This window comes from Octopus bimaculoides, chromosome 28 (genome assembly GCF_046866305.1).
Source record: "Octopus bimaculoides isolate indiv1 chromosome 28, ASM4686630v1, whole genome shotgun sequence".
Classification (NCBI taxonomy): Eukaryota; Metazoa; Mollusca; class Cephalopoda; order Octopoda; family Octopodidae; genus Octopus; species Octopus bimaculoides.
The window spans coordinates 4782485-4803868 of record NC_142955.1 but is presented as its reverse complement, the minus strand read 5'-3'; the positions used below and the strand labels follow the sequence as shown (position 1 = coordinate 4803868).

Here is a 21384-nt window from a genome sequence, read left to right as displayed (position 1 = left end):
AAGACCCCACACATAATATTAGGGAGGATCCTAGAAACTCCAGGTCCTTACACAAATAGGACCAAGCACTGTAAACTGTGCATAGCCAAATGGATGAGGATATTAAAGGACTCCCTTGACCCAAGGAACATTCTTAAATCTAAGACAGAGGTCTTTGGACTCTGCATGGACTTCAGGAAATTCTTGCTGGTGTCCTGGGAGCTACACACCAACATGGTCAATTAATTAGTAGTCAAAGTAAGACAATCCCTGGTTGTTGAATAATGAAGTCTTTTCCTCCTCCATTTTCTAGAGAAGCCATAGGCCAACGAGTTTTAGAGTTTGAAGAAACACTGTAAAGCTAAGTGCTTTATGGATATGAAACCCAGGCTAACCCCATAGACTGGCCGTACCTACCTACCTACCTTATGGACGGATGATAGTGAAATCGACTGCGCATAAGTTTGCATTCTTTTTGCTTTCAAAATTGTGTCTTATATAATATTTTTTATGTAAAAGTTGTGCAACAACTAATACATTCGATCTTGCAAATTGTTGCCTTGTGTGGCATATTTCCTAGTTTTGTAAATTTGTTTTCGGCTTCCTTTGGAAGATGGCGTCTTCAATCCATGAAGATAATTTTTCTATCATGATAAATGGCAGTCTCCTTGTAGACACGTTTGACATAAACTTTCCTACCCCCTCCCCCTACCACGTGTTGATGAAAGAAGGGTGGCGGAGAGAAATTTAAAAAGAACGAATACAGACATAAACATGAATGCTAGTACCAACACCAAGACTGCCACCACCAGCAACAACAACAATATCATTGCGAAGCCCTCCATCATGACCTCCACCAAAGACAGTACCGCCAACATCACTACTACAACTTCAACTTCAACTTCAACTGCTACAATTGACACCTCTGCTACCAACACTACCACCATCACCACCAAAGACAAAACAAATTTCGTGGAAGCAATAAAACAAAAGAGAACTATTCACTGCACAAGAAATAAACAACACAAAGGCGCTTCTTAGCAAAGAAGGAGATAATTTACACCTCCACATTCCAAAACATATCATAACACAAAAAAGGACCATCATATATAAAATTATCAACACGAAGACAAGATGATCGGAAAATGCACCACAACCAAAAATAGAAAAATTCATTCACCCTGTATGGGCACACAAAGAATATGTCAATTGGTGGCATAAATTCGGTACAGTTCAAGTGCGATTCCACATTGAAAATCTGGCCAAATGGTTTTCAACATTAACTCTCCACACAGACGAGTTGGTGATGATACCAACATAGGCCAGAGAGTGACAAAAGTCACAATAAAAAATGTGCCACCAGACATAAAAACACAATAGCAACAATCACTATTACAGCAACAAATGAAGTTGTCTAAAAATGTTGAGATGTTCATGCTAAATTATGTTGCAAACTCAACAACGAGGTTTAAGAATGAACCAGACAAAGGAGTTACCTTCAAGGCATACTACAGAAGATACAAAGAAATGTTCAATAAAGAGTGCAAAGTTTGGGATGACGATATGAAAATGCATCTTATCTTAAGAAAACTGGTAGCAGCAGAGCATTATAGTAATTATATACTCCTGAAAAAACGTTCTGGCATAAACTTTAAGGATACAAAAGACATACTGTGTAAAATTTCTAGTGAGAAAAGCTCATTGTTCAATACATGCTGGAAATGTTTGAACCTAGGAAAGACCAATGAGGAGGACTACATCACATATACTGATAGAGTTAACAGAGAATGTGAAAAGTTCAAACTGGATAAATTAATGCCAGATATGTTCAAGTGCCTGATATTTATACAGGGACTAAATACCGAGAAAGACACAGAAGTTAGAACAAGAATTCTTGCTAGTTTGGAACAAAACCAAGCTGTAACCTTACAACAAGTGTCAGAAGAGTGTGAAAGAATAGTAAAAGAGAGAAAATTGAACATAAAGATTGCTCCCAAGTGAAACAAGTGCAAAATAGGCAGAGTAGAAATCAAGTGTGTATTAAAGTACAATACAAATAGAACAAAAATCAGGGAACAAAGCCATCTTTTGCATGTGGAGGTCTACACCTGAGAAAAAACTGCCCATTTAAAAAAGCGAATTTTTCCATTGAGGAAAAATTGGACACATAAAAGTGCACTGTAAAACCAAGATGACAAAACATTGGAACAAAAGAAAAAGAAAATGTTGTCGAAGAAAATAATAATGTAACAAAGAGGAAAATTGTAAATGTGAAAATTGAAAATATAAGAGTAAAAATGCAGTTAGACACTGGAAATGATATTACCATTATGAATGAAGAAACTTGGAAGTATATCGGTAAGCTGAAATTAAGTAAATCTACAAAAGTAGCACACAGCGTTATGGGTAAAAGATTGTATTTTGTAGATGAATTTGTGTAATGTGACATTTTGTGACCAAATGAAAACAGCAAAAATATATGTGTTAAAAATTTCAGTTAATATCTATTCAGCACACGGTGGATGGAACTATTCAAAATGTGGAATACACCCAACAGTGTTTTGAGTTGAAATATAGTCGGTTCAGTCAAAGGTTCAAATGCAGCTGAGAGGTTGAAATGGAAAATAAAAGTTATTTCCAGATGTTTCCTCAGAGGAACTGGGCTGCTGCACAAAGACGAAGGAAAAAATTATAGTAAAACAAAGTGCAACACCTGTATCTAAGCGAAAACAGTATATACCATTCGCGGCAATAGAACAAATAAATAAATAACATGAAAGACTTGAAAGCCTAGGAATAATCAAGATGGACCACTGAGACTGGACAGCATCTACGATCTACATACAAAAATAATAATTTACAAGTTTGTGCAGATTTTTCAAGAGGGTTAAACGATTGCTTAATCTCATGTAACTACCCTTAATCTCACTTAACTACCCATAGCCAAGTCCTGAGGAAGTGTTCGCAAAATTGAATGGAGGGAAATTCTTTTCAAAATTAGATCTCTCAGGGGCATACTTACAAATCCAAGTAGAAGAATGCTCACACTTATCAGCCATTAATACACACTGTGGCTTATTTAAATTCAAGCAGCTTCCCTTTGATGTTAAAGTGGCTGCTTCCATATTTCAGCAAATAATAGATACAATGTTAGGTAACTGTGATTTTGCTATTGTTTCTTTAGACAATATCCTAATAAAAAGCAAATTACATGAACAACATGTAGAACATGTTAAAATAGTATTCAAAAAGATTAAAGAATACAACTTCAAGTTAATGGAAGAAAAATGCAAGTTTTTTTCTGAAAAAATTAAATACTTGGGCCAGATAATAGATAAAAACAGACGGAAACCAGATCCAACCAGAGCAACTGCAATAAAAGATATGCTCATGCCAAATAGTATGACTATGCCTCAAGCATTCTTGGGGTTTAGTAAATTACTATCAAATTTACATTCCCAATATACATAATGTAAGGGCTGCACTTAACGATCTGTTAAAGAAAAATGCAAAATGGTGTTGGACTGATATGTGTGAGAAGGCACTTGATGAGTTAAAAAACATTTTAATGTTAGACTTATCATTAACGCATTTTGATCCATAGTTGGATATTGTATTGGCTACAGATGTGAGTGATTACAGTGCAGGAACCATACTTCTGCACAAATATGACAATGGAAGTAAAAAGACTATAGCACATGCGTCACGATTGTTACTACCAGCAGAAAGGAACTATAGTCAAACAGAAAAGGAAGTATTAGCATTCATATTTGGTGTGAAAAAATTCCATAAATTTATCTGTGGAAGAAATTTCTGTCTACAAACCGATCATCGCGCACTACTGTCAATATACAGTTCTAAAAAAGAATACCAACACACACAGCGAATAGACTACAGCGATGGAGCACTACATTATTAAATTATGATTACAAAATGGAATATTTAGTGTCAAAAAAACTAGGGCATGCAGATGGTTTGTTCAGACTGATACTGAAACACTGCAAGCCATTTGAAGATGTGGTAATCACAGCTTTAAGATCAGAAGGAGAAATAAAAAATGTAATGTGGATTGTGGTACGTGAATTACTGGTGACCCTTGAAGACATAAAACAAAATGCAGAAAAGGACAAATTCATAACAGAAATTAAAAGAATATTGTGGACAGGGAAAATAAAGTGGAACATGATTGGTGCAAAATGAAACCAAGACATGAAGCTATACTCAATTTGTGACGGCACACTGATGGATGTACAGAGAGTAGTAATACCTGAAACATTGCAAAAGAAAATGTTGAGGGAGTACCATGTTGGTATTTTGAGGATGAAAGCTTTAATGCGTAGCTACGTGTACTGGCCAAAAATGGATAAAGAAATTGAAATTTTAGTGAAAGGCTGTAGAGGATGGGCTCTAGAGGCAAAATTACAGACGATAACAAGTGAACCTTGAACAAAAGGAGATGTTCCATGGTCGAGACTACACATTGATTTCGCTGGTCCTTTAAACAGTTCTGACTACTTAGTGGTAGTGGATAGCTTCTTTAAATGATTGGGAATTTGTAAGTGTAAAAAGCCAATCTCCTCAACTGAGCCAAATTTTCTACATGAATTGTTTGTGAGATTTGTCATCCCAGACAAGATAGTGTCTGACAATGTGTGTCTTTTGAATTTAAAAAGTTTTGTGAAACATTCATTGTAAAACATGTAATTATGGCACCATACCATTCTAGATGTAACAGACAAGCAGAACACTTTGTCGATACATTCAAGACAGCCCTAAGAAAGTTGAATAAGGAAGTCATGGATGAGGTAGCTCTATAACAATCCTTAAAAGAATACCATGTGACACCAAATCCAAACACCCCAGCAGGTGTATCACCAGTGGAGCTGATGCTTGCAAGGAAATAAAATCAGTCTTCAACAAATTGCTACCTGGTAAGAAAAGAAAAATTGCAATGGAAAATACAGCAAGATATTTCAAAATTAAAGGAAAGGTCTTTCTTAGGGCATACAAGAACGTAAAATAAAGTTGGGAAGCAGGTGTGATTACCAAATGTATAGGAAAAACGCTATACTTGGTAAAAAGAAGGAAAGGGGTATACAAGAGAAACATGAACCAACTAAAAAAGGAGATTCATTGAGAGGGAACCCAAGAGAATGGAAGAACTAATGGTATTTTCAAGTACCAAAGCCACGACAAATAACTGAACCCAGATGAACAGGCATAAAGAAAGGAAATCTACAGATGTTCTGGAAGTGGATGCCAAACAAAAAAAAATATTAAATGTGTAACTGTACGAGAAAAAAAACTTAAAAAATGGAAGTAGGGTGATGTAAAAATTATTACTATAAAAAAAAATAAAATGACACTACCCAAAAAAAAGAAAAACTTGAAAGGGGAGATGTTATGGAGATAATAGCAATAATGGTACACCCCTCTCACGTGATGAGTGGTATGTGATAGTCATTATAAATACTGCCAGTCAGTGTAGGAGAGAGTACAGAAGTAGATGGTCATAGACAGTTGTGGTTTTACATGTCTAATTGTATTGCTATACCAGAGTGGGCATTACAACAGTCTGACAAAGGATTACAACAATATCAGAAAATTGATCTTCCCCCTCCACTTTTAGTAGGCAATTTAGGGGATGTATAATTGATATTCTCTGTTAGAGGAGATCTTCAAGATTCATCATCATTTATCAGTTTGTACCTCACATGAGTATTATAGGGGTGAGTGTAGAGTAGCTGAGGGCACTGTCTCCTAGGTTCTCTTTAGTTCTTAGCAGGGGTTATAGTGTGCCTATCCACAGAGGTGTGTGGAGCTTCAGGACTGAATTATATGTGTGTAGATGGGGCAATTGCCTTGGGTATCTAGTTATTGGGGGCCCTTATTACGATGGGTATGAAGCACTCAATACAGGAAGACCGTCCCTCACTTACTAGAAATCAGGCATGAAGAGGCCCTCTTTCAATATTGATTTCATAATAAATGTAATTGATTCTCTTTTATGATAAACACCCACAGATTTTGCCACTTTAGAGACACTAAATAGTTCAATTAAAAAACAGTTTATACCCAATCCCAAAGTACTTACAAATACCCAAGAGAATTGGAGCTGCTTTTGGGACAATAAAGAAAATAGAAACAGCAGAACACGCCTGAAAATTTATGTATGTATGTGTGTATCTGTGAGTGTATGTGTGTGTAAGTATAAATGTATATAAAGATAAAGAGATTAATAGAAAAATGTTATTGTCTCCTTCAACACATGACTGAGCTTGACCTTGGTTTGATCAATAATGGTCAAAGGCACACACACACACACACACACACACACACTTCTACTTCTAAATTTATTTTCAGTGAGGCCTTGAAAACTGGTCTTATTTTATGAAGTAAATAAGTAAAGAAAACTTTTGAATTTAATCATAAAATTACATTTCTCAACAGCTAAAAGCATTCTTTTTTCAGCTTTAGAATTATTGCATATATATTCAAATGTTTCATTAAATCAAACCTTTTTTCTTTCTTATTTTTTCATATATTTTTCATCATTCTGTCAAACACTTGGAATTACTATATGGAAGTGAGGCAAAATTGGTAACTGGGGCAAAATGAATAATTTCTTATTTCTTGTTATTTTCTCTCATTTTGTACCATTGCATCATCTTTGGGAGTAAAAATTGGTCAGTAGAGTTTACATAGTTGAGAGTTTGGAACATAGGTGACAGGTACTATTTTCAAGAAATTTTTCCTCAAATTTGACCTGATTATAACTGAGGTAACAAAATATTTGGATAATTTCGGGTGAAGAAGCTATGGAGAATATTTCATGTTGAGTTTAATTAATTATGTGCTATTTTACCATAATCCTCTTTCATTTGATCAAGATAGTTAAAATTTGTGTTGCATTTGTGATGTCTAAGGATGGATGTTTATGTGTAATAACTATTTTCAAATTTAATTCTAGGGAACTGGAAGGGCATATTCATCTTGTCTGGTCTTTTACCCCGCCTAAATTTGTCTTTTATATACTCAAAGAAAACAGAGATAATTTTCTGAAATAGTATTCTGAATGTGTTATAGGTTTTACTGGCTTTAGAGAAGGTTTTCACTTCACTTATATAGTTTTGGCAAGGTAGTGAACATTTGTAATAAATACATTTTCTTCAAAGCCAAAAATGTAAATATTACTCATTGTGCCCCGCCTACAAAGTCTGGGGAAAGACTTTTGGTAACAGTTGTTTGAATTTCAATGTTTTTGTTGGGGGTTTCCCCTGCTGTTTTTTTTTTTGTTTTTTTTTTTTCATGCATTTCAAAACAATGAAGGGAAGCTGTTTTGAAAGAAGAATTTTTAAAATTCACGACTTTTAAATGTTGGTATTTCCACCCCCACCTCTCTCTCCCACATACATCACACACACACATCATGCCTTCTGCCATTTTATCTTATTCTACATTCTGAAACATATGTAACATGCATTAAAAGAAAAAAAATCTTACCCCATTCTTCCCTCCTCCATTGTACTTTTCACAATGTCAAAGACCATGAGTGAATGTGTGAAAAACGAAATTTGAATTCTGAAAAGCATATATCTATTAAGCGACATTTTCAGTCATTTATTTAAACTTTCTCTGCTAATTCATCAAATTCAATCATATCTAATAGATAGATTTTGAGATTTAAAATCAGTAATTTTCTAAGATTTTAATTTTTGTGTATAAGGGGTCTGACGAATTTGAAGTGCCCTGGGCTCCCCATAGTTTAAATACAGTCCTGTGGGGAGGCTTAGTATACCCACTGGTGGGATATGTTCCCTGAGGGTTGAGTTAAGATATATATTTTATAAGTTTAGTGTTTGATGTGAATTTAACTTCCTGAGAGAAGCTGCTAGTGTTTGATTATAATAGGTAGCATGGCTATTGAAAATTTCTTCCCTAACTGAGAGATCCAATATTTGGATAGATGTACATTTCAGGTAGATTTATGATAATTTGAGTTTATGTTAATGTATCTGAGGTAGTCATTAGGTTTTTTGTAGGGGGAGTATAGCTAAGACTTTAAATCTAATGGAACATCTTGCCAATTAGCTATTCTGTCGGTATTCTCAAATGTGATAGATAGATTAAAATTAGCAAAGAACTTGTGTAGATCTTTCTTAGCTCTTTTCAATGCATGTCTTGATAGGCCCGTAGTGACCAACAGAGTGTTGTCCCTGTACAAACTTACTTTGATATTTGAGAAATACATGTGGAGTCGCTGGAGGAGGTACAGTCCCACAAGATCCATAACTAGAGCAGAGTACGAAGAGCCCATAGTTATGTTGATGAAGTTATTATTGTGAGCAGCCTTGCAGCAAAGCTTATTTCCAAAGGAAATGTGTGTCTTTCTAGCAGCCAAAATGACATCGATTTCTAAATGGATAAAGTTAGTCAAGTTTTTAGCAAGAATGAATTTATAATAATAATAATAATAATAATAATAATACCTTACCAGTACCCTTAACCTTTTAGCAGCAGCATGCAATTTATTGATAAGTGAGCCTGAATCAACCACAAATTGGATGCTGGAGGGACAAACCACCCTAATTCCCCAAAACAAAGACACCATACACTCACAGAATTATAGACCAATAACATTCCTATCAACATCCTACAAAACCCTAACATCAGTCATTTATAGCTGGCTTATAAAACACCTGGAAAACAACAATGTTTTACCAGAAGAACAAAAGGAGTGCCATAGAAGGAATTAGAGAATTAGACCATAATCGCCTGCACAAATATCTAGGAACAGATGAAACAGCTAAAATAAAGCACATAGAAATGAAAGAGAAAATTAGGAGACAAAAAACAACATGAAAACAAAATTACAAAAGATACTGAAGAAGAAAGGGAGAGAAAAATCACTTCATGGCCAATATGCTGCAAAGCTTGACAGAGAGGAAGTGAGCCTAAGTAAAAGCCAACAGTGGCTCAAAAGCTCTGGACTAATAGTCGAGATGGAAGAACTGATTCTCACTGCACAAGACCAATGCCTGACTATAAACAATTATAAAAGCAAAACAAAGAAAACAGGCCTCAACACCAAATGCAGAATGTGCAACCAGCAACAATGCGACAGCTGACCACATCATCTTGGGCTACCCAGTCCTTGCCAAATCTGAATATATATACAGACACGACCAAGTAAGCAGCTTAAAAGCATATATATCTTGTTTCCAATGACAGAATGCCCAGTAAATGGAAATGTGGACCAATACATTGATCCATTACCTGGGATAACAGCTGTATGACATTATTATTTGCTTTTGCTTGCTTCAATTCACCATTATAATAATTCAAATAATTCAAATGATCTGATAAGCTTGTCCTGCCTTGGATCCTAGTAGCTTACTAATTGCAGTAGAAGACACCTGCCCTTATGGCAGTTTCTGCTCCTATTCTTCTTATGTCCTCTTCAATAAGAATAGTATACTGTACCTATTGGTAACTGATTCTTATATGTATTGGCCCTCCTAACCATTTAGACCCTCTGAAGAAGCCTAGAGGCACACTCAACATCCAAATTTTATCTACCCATCCCTACAGAACACTGAAGAGATGGAGATAACATGGAGGATATTGTGGCCTCTGGCCAGAAACGGCCGTAAAGAATTGATCTTTTACTCTATTATATATTACTAGTACATATGTGTGTAACACAAGTCTTTGTATGTGTATGTATTCTTATAATACTTTTTTATGTTTTAGAATAAATAGACATATTAGAATGTCTATCAGCTGATGTATGTCATTTTTGTATCCCCTCCATTTTCTTTTTTGGTCGTATATATATATATATATATATGATATCAGCCCTTTAATACCCAGTGTAAATCATAAGGATACAAGTAAATCTTTTCCAATATTCAGATGGATTTCTGTCCTCCATGTCAGCTAACTTTCTCCCAACTACAACCTTAATCTTGTAATACACCTGAGCACTGTATACAATAAGTTCATTTATTTATGCCATTCACTGTTCACCATTACACCAAGCTCTTCTTGAAAGACAAAAACAAAAACACAGAATATTGTGAAACTTAACGGGAACATACTGCATGTAAAACACATTAATTACCTGTTTCACCTTATTTGTTTTAAAAAACCATAATTCTTGATGACACAGGTGTAATAAAATGTGTGTGTGTGTGTGTGTGTGTGTGTGTGTGTGTGTGTGTGTGCGTGCATGCATGTGTGTGTGTGTTTATTTTAATTTACCTTGAACGCCAAAGGTGGGCGAATGAAAATATAACGTGGTTGTGTTGTGTTGACCAATTCAAATTCAGTGCTGAAGCAGTTCTCCTTGTTTAAACATGTTATGCTTGCATTGGTATCGCTGTTCAAAGCAATGTGAACTGGATGACTGTATTCCTGAGTGACACAAACTTGCACATCCCATTTTCTGGCCTGGGTATCTGACAAATAATTTGAAAAAAAGAAAAATGTTTATCAACTATTTTTAAAACATCTTACAAATATTTATATTGTGAATAGTTATTCTATTCTTCTCCTCTCTAGTATTTTATTACCAATTTCAGCCAGAGACTGTGGCTATGCTGGGGCACCACCCTAGTTATGCAAAGAAAACTAGTGTATAACATTGGAATTTGTTTTGGAAAATCAGCAAAATCTGAATCATCATGTCAACTGGAACTCTTCATACATTTTCTTTCAACAAACTGTCATGTCTAGTTGCTCTCTCCTTGATAATTAATCTATGACATTCTCCCCCATTCACTAGTTTTATCAGCCATTCTTTCTCTTGATACTGTCTATATCTTAACTACCATTGTGTATCATATTGGCACGGCTAAGGATGTGTTGAGTGTGTTTATTTTTGTATATATGTGGCAATGACGGTTTCTACAGAACGCTTGCATTAAGAAAAAATAAAACACTTCTGAGTTTGTTGTAAGTTAGCCTACACGTTGCTAAATTTCCTTTAGAAATTCTCCCTGTGGCCATACGCAATTCACTGGTTTTGTATATGGAATTTTATTTCTGAAATTCAAGAATTGTGTATTGAAACAGCTGTCAGTAGGAATTTCTATGTATAATTTGAATACCTTTATATAAAAACATTTGTATGAAAATTTTTTCCATTTTCTTCATTTTCTTGTTTAAAGTTTATATATATATATACACATACATACATACATACATACATACATACGTACACACACATATATACACACATATATCATCATCATCATCATCGCTTAACGTCCGCTTTCCATGCTAGCATGGGTTGGACAATTTGACTGAGGACTTGGTGAACCAGATGGCTGCACCAGGCTCCAATCTGATCTGGCAAAGTTTCTACAGCTGGATGACCTTCTTAATGCCAATCACTCCGAGAGTGTAGTGGGTGCTTTTATGTGCCACCGGCACGAGGGCCAGTCACGCAGTACTGGCAACGGCCATGCTCAAAATGGTGTTTGTTACGTGCCACCGGCACAAGTACCAATAAGGCAACACTGGTAATGATTACGCTCTAATGGTGCTATTTACGTGCCACTGGCATGGAAGCCAGACAGCTGCTCTGGCAGTGATCACACTCGGATGGTGCTGTTAGTGCTCCACTGGCACAGGTGCTAGTCATCAAATATGGTTCAATTACGATTTCGATTTCAATTTCACTTGCCCCAACAGTGTTAGTTTAGTGTCCAATGAAGGAGATGTTGGCATGGGTGCCAGTCATCGAATTTGGTTTGATTTCGATTTCAATTCACTTGCCTCAACAGGTCTTCACAAGCAGAGTTTAGTGTCCATGAAGTAAAGATACGAATAAGTGAGCTGGCTACACTTCTGGCAGAGGCCAAAGATTATGCACTCACTTGGCTTGCCGGGTCTTCACCTGCACTGCATATTTCCAAAGGTCCCGGTCACTAGTCATTGCCTTGGTGAGGCCTAAAGATCGAAGGTCGTGCTTCACCACCTCATCCCAGGTCTCCTGGGTCTACCTCTTCCACAGGTTCCCTCAACCGCTAGGGTGTGGCACTTTTTCACACAACTATCGTCATCCATTCTTGCCACATGACCATACCAGCACAATCGTCTCTCTTGCACACCACAACTGATGCTTCTTAGGTCCAACTTTTCTCTCAAGGTACTTACACTCTGTCGAGTATGTACACTGACATTACACATCCATCGGAGCATACAGGCTTCATTTCTTGCGAGCTCATGCATATCCTCAGCAGTCACGGCCTATGGTACACTGCCATGTAGCATGGCTGTTCGTATACATGCGTCATACAGTCTGCCTTTTACTCTGAGTGAGAGGCCCTTTGTCACAAGCAGAGGTAAAAGCTTTCTTAACTTTGACCAGGCTATTCTTACTCTAGCAGCTACACTTTCAGCGCACCCACCCCCACTACAAACTTGGTCACCTAGATAGCGGAAGCTATCAACTACTTCTAGTTTTTCTCCCTGGAATGTGGCAAAGGTTGTTTTCTGCGCATTTTCAGTATTTATTGCTCCTGAGCATCTGCCACATACAAAAATTATCTTGCCAGTTAGCCTTCCTTTGATATTGTTGCACCTCTTATGAGTCCATAGCTTACACTGCGTACAACTTATGGAGTTTCTACCTACGCCTTTTCTACAGATCAAGCAGGGCCATCTACCTGAAGGTGTTTGTGGTTTGTCTACCTTCCTACTTATTAGGACTTTGGTTTTAGCTAGGTTGACTCTAAGGCCCTTCGATTCTAGTCCTTGCTTCCACACCTGAAACTTCTCCTGTAGTTCTGATAGTGACTCAGCAATTAGGGCAAGGTCATCAGCATAGAGGAGTTCCCAGGGGCATCCTGTCTTGAATTCCTGTGTTATCGCCTGGAGGACTATGATAAATAGGAGGGGGCTAAGGACTGAACCTTGGTAGACCTCTACCCGGAATTCTTCACTGTACTCGTTGCCAGCCCTCACCTTACTGACAGCGTCCCTGTACATGGCTTGCACAGCTCTCACTAACCATTCATCTATCCCTAGTTTGCTTATTGACCACCAGATAAGGGATCGGGGGACCCTGTCAAAGGCTTTCTCCATGACAGCGAAAGCCAGGTACAGAGATTTATCTTTGGCTAGGTATTTCTCCTGCAGCTGTCTTACCAGAAATATAGCATTAGTGGTGCTTTTCCCTGGAACAAACCCAAACTGCATCTCATCGAAGCTGACTCTCTCCCTAATTATTTGGGCTATGACCCTCTCAGTGACCTTCATTACCTGGTCCAACAACTTGATACCTCTGTAATTGTTTGTGTCTAAAGCGTCACCTTTACCTTTGTAGCAGTTGACTATGGTGCTGCTACAACAGTCATTGGGTATGACTCCTTCATGTATTATTGATCTCTTTATCTACCAAGGTACTGTCAATTAGGATAGCTGGTCCCTCTGTTGGGTTGACATGTGGCAGACTCTCTTCCTCCCATTCATTCTCTTTATTAAGCAACCTTTCATACTGGCATCTCCAAACCTCTCTCTTTGCAGCCTCATTTAATGCAAGTGAGCCATCATCCATGCGGACACATTTCTCTCCTACGACATCATGATTCTCTCTCACACACTGTCTTGCAACACGAAATACTTCAAGGTTTTGGTCCTCACAACACAGAACATTGGCAAATTTTTTCTTATCTGCTTCCCCTCTGGCTAAATAATCGTGTCTCCTAGCTTCCCTTCTGGCAGTCTGATACAATTCCCTGCTACCTCCGTTCTTTCAGTCCTTCCAAGCCCGTTTCTTTTGTCTAATAGCCCTGTCAAACACATTGTTCCACCACCACGTTACTTTGGGTCGAGAGAGGACTTTGCACCATCCACAGATCTGGTCAGTGGCTCTCAGCAAGTTGCCCTGTAGAAACCTCCAGTTGTCTTCCACCTTATGTGATGTTATATCCCCTTCTATTTCATCGAAGGCTTCGAGTAACACATCTTCAAATCTCTGTCTATTTGTTGGATCTTTAAGCTTCCAGACCCTTCTCCTCCAAGCTGGTCTACTTCTGGGCATCCATTTAGCCTTGATCTCAAAGTTGCTAACTACTAATCTGTGTTGAGGGATACATTCTTCGCCTGGGAAGGTTTTGGCATTTATAAGCAGTCCTCTTTCCCTTTTTCTGGCGAGAATGTAGTCAATTAGGCTAGTGTGTCTGCTGGAATGGTAGGTTTCCTGAAGTTGGTATTGCAAACCATAAGATCATTTGCATCACAGAACTCCAGCAGTCTGGTTCCCTGCTCATTGCGGGAACCAAAGCCATAGTCTCCATGTACACCATGGAAGCCCCTTGTATGTTGTCCAACATGTCCATCGAAATCACCAGCCACAAAGAGTAGGTCTCTGTCATCTGTCAATGAGGTAGTCTGCAAAGGGGTGTCATAAAATTGGTTTTTCTGCCCATCCGGTAGCCCCGGTTGAGGGGCATAGGCCAAAAGGACGGTAGCTACCCTATGGTGAAGCACCAATCTAATCTTAAGTACTCTGTCACATACTCTGACTACCTCGATTACCTTATCCACCCATTTCTCCGAAAGAAGTATTCCCATACCCCCGACCTAGTCAGTGTTCCCTGCTCAGAAAATCTTGTAACTGTGTTCTTTGCCTGTGAGGAACCTAGGGAAACCTCCTTTCCACCTTACTTCTTGGGTGCAGCACAAATCTACACATCTCCATTCAAGCATCTCAACAATCTCACCAGACCTACCATTCAGTGTGCCAACGTTGAGAGTGCCAATTCTGAGGGTGTGGGAGGTGTGGGCCTGTGAGACCCTGGGACAGGGGACAGTAGTGTCGTGTACCTGAAAAAAAAGCTTGCATTTGGCAGAATTCATAAGGAAACAATAGCCTACAACCTGCATACACTACACCATTTTTATGCGCTATATGATCGATAAACCCTGGGTAGGGGTGGGGATGGCATTAGGCCCTTAGAAGTGTTCACGACAGACAACCAAGGATGACAGAGGATAGGAACTTCCGGTAAGGGTGGAGGCGGTGGGAGGGAAGAACTTCCGGTAAAGGTGGAGGGATGGGAGGGAGGGAGGAACTTCCGGTAAAGGTAGAGGGGTGGGAGGGGTGGGAGGGGTGGGAGGGGTGGGAGGAACTTCCGGTAAAGGTGGAGGGGTGGGAGGGATGGGAGGGGTGGGAGGGAGGGGGGAACTCCCGGTAAAGGTGGAGGGGTGGGAGGGAGGGAGGAACTTCCGGTAAAGGTGGAGGGGAGGGAGAGAGGAACTTCCGGTAAAGGTGGAGGGGTGGGAGGGAGAGAGGAACTTCCGGTAAAGGTGGAGGGGGTGGGAGGGAGAGAGGAACTTCCGGTAAAGGTGGAGGGGGTGGGAGGAAGGGAGGAACTTCCGGTAAAGGTGGAGGAGTAGGAGGGAGGAACTTCCGGTAAAGGGGGGGGGGGGGGGGTAGGAGGGAAGGAATTCCGTGAGCTAGCAAGTTTAGCAGAGAGCCACTTGTGCACTTTTATACTATGGTAGACAAATTTAGAGAGAATGAATTAAAGAAATGATAAACTTGAATAAAATAAAATAAATAAATAAAATGTGACGATTAATGGATTTGCATTAATTTAAGACAAACAAGGAAGATGAATCTATCAGGCTATGTTTACATGGTAAAGAAATAGATAGATAATAAAGAAAGGACGGGGGGGAGGGGGGCATAGGGTTATGATCTACGCAGAAACAAGAGTACATGAACGAGGTTGAAAGAAAAAGTTCTTATCTATTCATCTTCTGGATTTCGTATTCTATCAGCAGAGGAATTCAACTCAATTAGGAGGAAGTAGAGAATTGAGCTGGTTTATATAGAGTTATGGGGGGGGAGATGGCGGACTGGGTAGGTAAAAGCGAAGAGAGAAAGAGGGGGGGGAGTGAGGCAGAGAGAGAGAGGGGGTCAGGTAGTAAATACATCATGAGGAGAATATTCTTTGGGATTTTCGGTTGAGCCACATTTGGTTACTGTTTGTGTAACACTACTTTTTTATGTTTCCTATTTGGAAATAGATAATAAATATATTTTACTTTCCAAGTAGGAATCTATATTGATAAACACGTTACTTATAACTTACTCATAAGTGTTATCATTATACATAAATCCTGACTCCAGCTACATAAACGCCATAGAGAGAAATATATACTCTCAAACGCTAACTGACATTTTATGCATGCATGTATGTTGAAGATAAATAAATTTGTGTTCTTTTAACCGCTATGAAAAAATACAGAGTTTCATAATTGCAGAAATAAATTTCATTAACAAGTTAAAAAACATGAAGAAAGAGAAAATAATTACTACATTAGTTTATGTACATTTAACATTTATAGTACAATTGGAAAGTAAAAGTCATTTTGTCGTATAGAATTACGACTTAAAATTCACACTAGCAAATCCTTCATACTAACTGCTAGAGTTCACAACAATTCAAATAAGTCTTGTTGGATTTTTATCATAGACATGGCATAAAAAATAGCCAATATCTCAAGGAGTGAGTGTCATGGAGTTTAGTAACATCCTACGAACACTGATTAATTTCCCCAAAATCAGGGTTTTCATAACTGCTCATACCTGAATTCTAAGAACCGTATTTCGTGAAAGAATTCTCTTTGACGAAAGTTTAGAATCCAAATATGGGCAGTAATTTTAACCAATAGGATACCAAATATTATGCTTGTTTGGGCAAACGACCATTACGTCATATTGCTGCCTTTTATGAGTTGCTACATGAGCCCTTCACCAGAAAAATTGTCAATTTTGCGAAAAAATAAAAATCATAATACATATATACTTCAATACAATGTTTGAATCAATACTTTTAGCAAGTCAAATATACAAATTTACAAAGGATCCACAAACTTACAATGTTAAAGAAATGAAAATAACCGCTCATCACGGTTTAACAATATATATAAAAGTCAATGTCTTTATGTGTGTTCATGTGTTACTTATACATTCAAAAACTATTGCACTGATCCTAATGAAATTTGGAACACAAAATCCAAGCCTAGGGAGAAGGGTAATGCTGTGTGTTTCATGCAATTTCATGGACTAAAATTAATGAATGGATCCTTATGATATTTGGAACTTACATTCGATACATAAGGGCAGGTATAATGGAATATGTTTGGTTTTAATTTGAGATGGCTTAAAGGGGCAGAACCCCCATGAAAATTCATAAATTTTCAATGTTGATGAAATTTCAACCATAGGTAATTGACACACATCAAGAAGTATTCTCAAAGTTTCCACTTCTCATGAGGATTCTAAGACTCCCTAATGGGGGTCTTAACTCCAAAATTTTAGTCATTTTTAATGATCCAAAACTAGGTCAAAAGTACTGAATGGATCTTTATGAAATTTGGAAATTATATTCTATGCATATGGACCAGAACCCCCATGAAAATTCATATATTTTTTCTGTTGATGAAATCTTAACCATAAATATTAGACACAAATGAAGAAATATTTCTAAAATTTCATCTTCTTAGAAGTTACAAAGACCTCTTCATGGAGACTTAACAGCCACAATTTACTCATTTTATCTATATATGTGTATGCCCTAAGTAAGGCATGTGTAAAATTTTAATGAAAATGGTTGTGTAGTTCTCAAGTTTTAGGGATTCACACAGACAGACACACACACGCACATTCTCATCTTTATATATATAATCTAAAAGAAAAAGAAAGAGAGAAGCAAGAAATACAAACATATTTCATTTTTTCATTTATTCATTTATGATTTATTTGTTTTATTTATTTGATTATTTATATTTTGGGTGGTGAATGGTTTTCTATGTTTCAGAGCCATTAAGACTGGTAGGAGCAAAATACTATCTTCAGACTAGACCCCTGGTCCAAAATGCTTGTAATGGAGCAGACTCTACTGAAGGTACCCAAGGACCAGGTGGTGGTGCTTGCTTGCAATAGAGTGGACTCTGTTAGAAGCATCCAAAGACCAGGAGACAACATTAAAGTGAGGGAAGGATTAAGTCTTCCGTTCAGGAATGAAAAGGTTCCCTCTGATGGGCATCTACTTAGCTTCTCTCTAGAAAATTTTTTCTGCAAGATATTGTTCCAACCAAGACACTGAGAGAAAACATCTGTCCAAAGTACTGCCCTGTGGAATTGAACTCAAAATCATGTCCTTGCAAAACAAGCTTCTCAATCACATCACCATGCCGTTCACCAACCTAAACACTTTAACCTTTTCCAACCCAGCTGAAACTGGCGCTGTAGTACAAACGTCTTGTTTACATAAGTTTTGAATTAAAATCTTCCACCAAACCTTAGTCACAATTTATGTTCCTAACACTAACTGAATGATAACTAAGTTATTTTACTAAATACTTTGTTATATTTAAAATTAATTGAAAGAAACACAGAGCATCTCTAAATAAATATGGTAATGAAAGGGTTAAATTGACTTAGTAATTAGCTACACATATCCTTATAATCCTTATATGTGTAATGAAGTCAAGACTTGATTATCACAGATTATGATTAGATTATGGAATTTCGTTATAATATGGAAATAAAGCAAAGCTGTCGTTGGCAAATGAATATGACCTGGTAACGTACCAGGTTATTTTCTATTTGTTTTAGGTTGCTATGTAGTCACAGATAAACATAGACATCCTCTGAGATCTCCTGCCCTTAATACAGTGTAACATCAAGAATTTAACAGCTGGAGGAAGGAGGGCAGCTGAAAAAAAAAAGGTACTTATTTTCAGGTGTGACATGAAAAGAATCCCCTTGTTCAAAGATGCAATGCATCGCCCTGTCTAAGAATTGAACCCATGAACCTATGTTTGTGAACCCAACATCTTGAGCCTTCACAAAGGTTAAATAATAATAAAGAAACAGTATGATATTGGTTATTATTATGAAATTAAACTGATTTTAGTTCAATAAAGTAATTATGTTTAGAGTAAGAATCGTAATTTTGGCAGAAAACACTTTTTTTTGTTGGGGTAGGGTGAAGAATGTTCTGTCATCATAGAACCTCACAAAGAATGGTGCAAACAAGCTCCCTTTAAATGGGAAGACCAAGTTCAAATGACTGCAGTAGCATTTAACTTTTAGCTACCATATTTCTGTTGAAATGCACTGCCATTAATTTTGGAAGTTGTGAAGAATTCATTGAAATAACTTTGTCATTATGAAGCTAATGTTTGGAACATGACATGAGATTTTGAAGGAAGGTTTTACTTCAGATCATTTTAAAACAGGGAATGTCTATAATTCAACCAGGAGTGACGTTATTATGCGGTTTGGGATCAAAAAAGATTAAACCAAGTGACAGATAAAGTCAACCGCCCAAGAACAGGAACAGAAATGAACTCTACAACAAGCTACCACAGAATCCCCAGCTATCCAGTTCCACTCTTTAGACTTTAGCTGACCTGAGGCTGTTGCACAAGCCCCTAATCCAAGGTACCATACAGTAGAAACTGACCTGAAAACAAACCTCTTCATTATACACAGCCATACATAATGATTGCAGAAATAAATAAATAAGAGAACTTACAAAGGAAATGAGGTAAAACAAGGAATGAAATACTCCAATAGGGAAGAACCAACATGGCAGTGGATGGAACGAATTGGATGTTCTTGACAAATGGTAACTTTCCTTTTATTCTTGAAATCTTTTGTAAACAATCAGTGTTGATTAGACTTTTCTAAATGTTTGTAGACAGGAGTATTATTAATTTCTTTAAACTGTAAAGAAAAAGAATAAAATTTTTGGGACTTCAAATTATTGGGTTTGTTTTGGGTTCTTTTTTTTTAAATAAATCAACACAAAATTTTTCTGAAAGTTCCCCAAAATAAAAAAAAAAGTTATCCCTGATTATATAGGATGCTTAAAGCAGAGTATAATGAGTGTAATATTATTGTCAATGCAGATATGTTTGATGCTAGTTCGAACTGGGGAACAAGCTATTCAGTGCACTTTGTCACGGAGAATATATCTGGCTTGTTGACAATATATCTCGCTTGGTGTGTGCTGATCTAGGTGTATACACACCATTTGTCAACAAATGGGATATATTTTCCATGACCAAACGCAGTTCAAGCATATTCGGACTGACAATAACATAGTGAAAATTATCAAAAATTAATTTCATATCACATAAATATCATTTTTTCTAGAGAAAACCAAAAGACGAATGATCACAATAAGCAGTCAGCTACCCTACCCTAGTTGTTACCACTCACCAATGTAGGATTTCTCACCATACAGGTGACCGGCACAGCCGTAAGACGCATTACGGATCTACAGCAATTGGAAGGGCATGACCCAACTCAAACATTAACAATTGTGTGACATGAGGGCTAAGGAGAAATGAAAGTGCCATCACTGGAGTTTGCCAAAGATCACTATGCTGATAGGTAACTGAACAGAATAAATTTGCAATCTATAAATCTCTTTAAATGACCAATCACTTATCTGGAAAGGCCTTGAAATCAATGTTACCATCTGGGGACTATCTCTGACCCAATGATAATAAAAAGACTCAAAGGAGATCTGCAACCAAATAGCTTTACTCAAAATAACACTTTGCAACTGAATCAGTGGAGGCAAAGCTGCCTCTCCTTTACTTGACAATTTATGCACCACATTGCAGAAATCACAATTTAAGTATATCTGAAAGCAAACTCTTACACTGTTGTCCCAATGAAATACAAATAACGCACATCTTCTATCCTCAGGTAACTTGAAAGACTACAACTGTATTCGTCTTGACTAAATTGTGAGGGCTAAGCCCCCATTAAGGGGTTTTACTAACCTCCTAAGAAGTTGAAATTTTAGGAATATTACTTCATTTGTGTCCAATAGCTATGGTTTAAAATTTCACCAACAGCAAAAATACTTGAATTTTCATGGGGGTTGTGGCCTCATTTATGCTCCCTCATTTTCTAACATATACTGCATTACATCCGCTCCTATGCTTAGAATATAATTTCCTAATTTCATAAAGATTCATTCAGTACGTTTTACCTTGTTTTGGATCATTAAAAAATTACTAAAATTTGGGAGTTAAACCCCCATTAGAGGGTCTTAGCACTTTGGGAATACTTCTTGATTTATGTCAATTACCTATGGTTGAAATTTCATCAACATCAGAAATTTATGAATTTTCATTTGGGGGGGGGGGGGGGGGGTCTGCCCCATTTAAGCCCCACTCAAATTCAAATCAAACAAACTGCATTATACTCACCCTTATGCACTGAATCTAAGTTCCAAATATCATAAGGATCCATTCAGTAATTTTGGTCCATGAAAAATGACTAAAATTTGGGGATTAAGCCCTCATTAGGGGGTAATAGAATCATCCAAAGAAATGGAAATTTGGGGCATATTCTTA

General features: G+C 37.3%; 1 protein-coding gene across 3 annotated transcripts in view; it reads right to left on the bottom strand.

The window, feature by feature from the left end:
* The window catches only part of LOC106879029 (uncharacterized), a 118965-nt gene that overhangs the window by 67146 nt on the left and 30435 nt on the right, over positions 1 to 21384 (bottom strand). For all 3 annotated transcript variants that reach the window (XM_089343868.1, XM_089343869.1, XM_089343867.1), the window contains 2 exons: positions 19545 to 19735; positions 10243 to 10439 (listed from right to left, as the gene is read on the bottom strand). In XM_089343868.1, the coding sequence (XP_089199994.1) occupies positions 10243 to 10439; positions 19545 to 19599 (252 nt within the window). In that variant the 5' untranslated portion in view covers positions 19600 to 19735. The remainder of the gene's footprint in view (positions 1 to 10242; positions 10440 to 19544; positions 19736 to 21384) is intronic.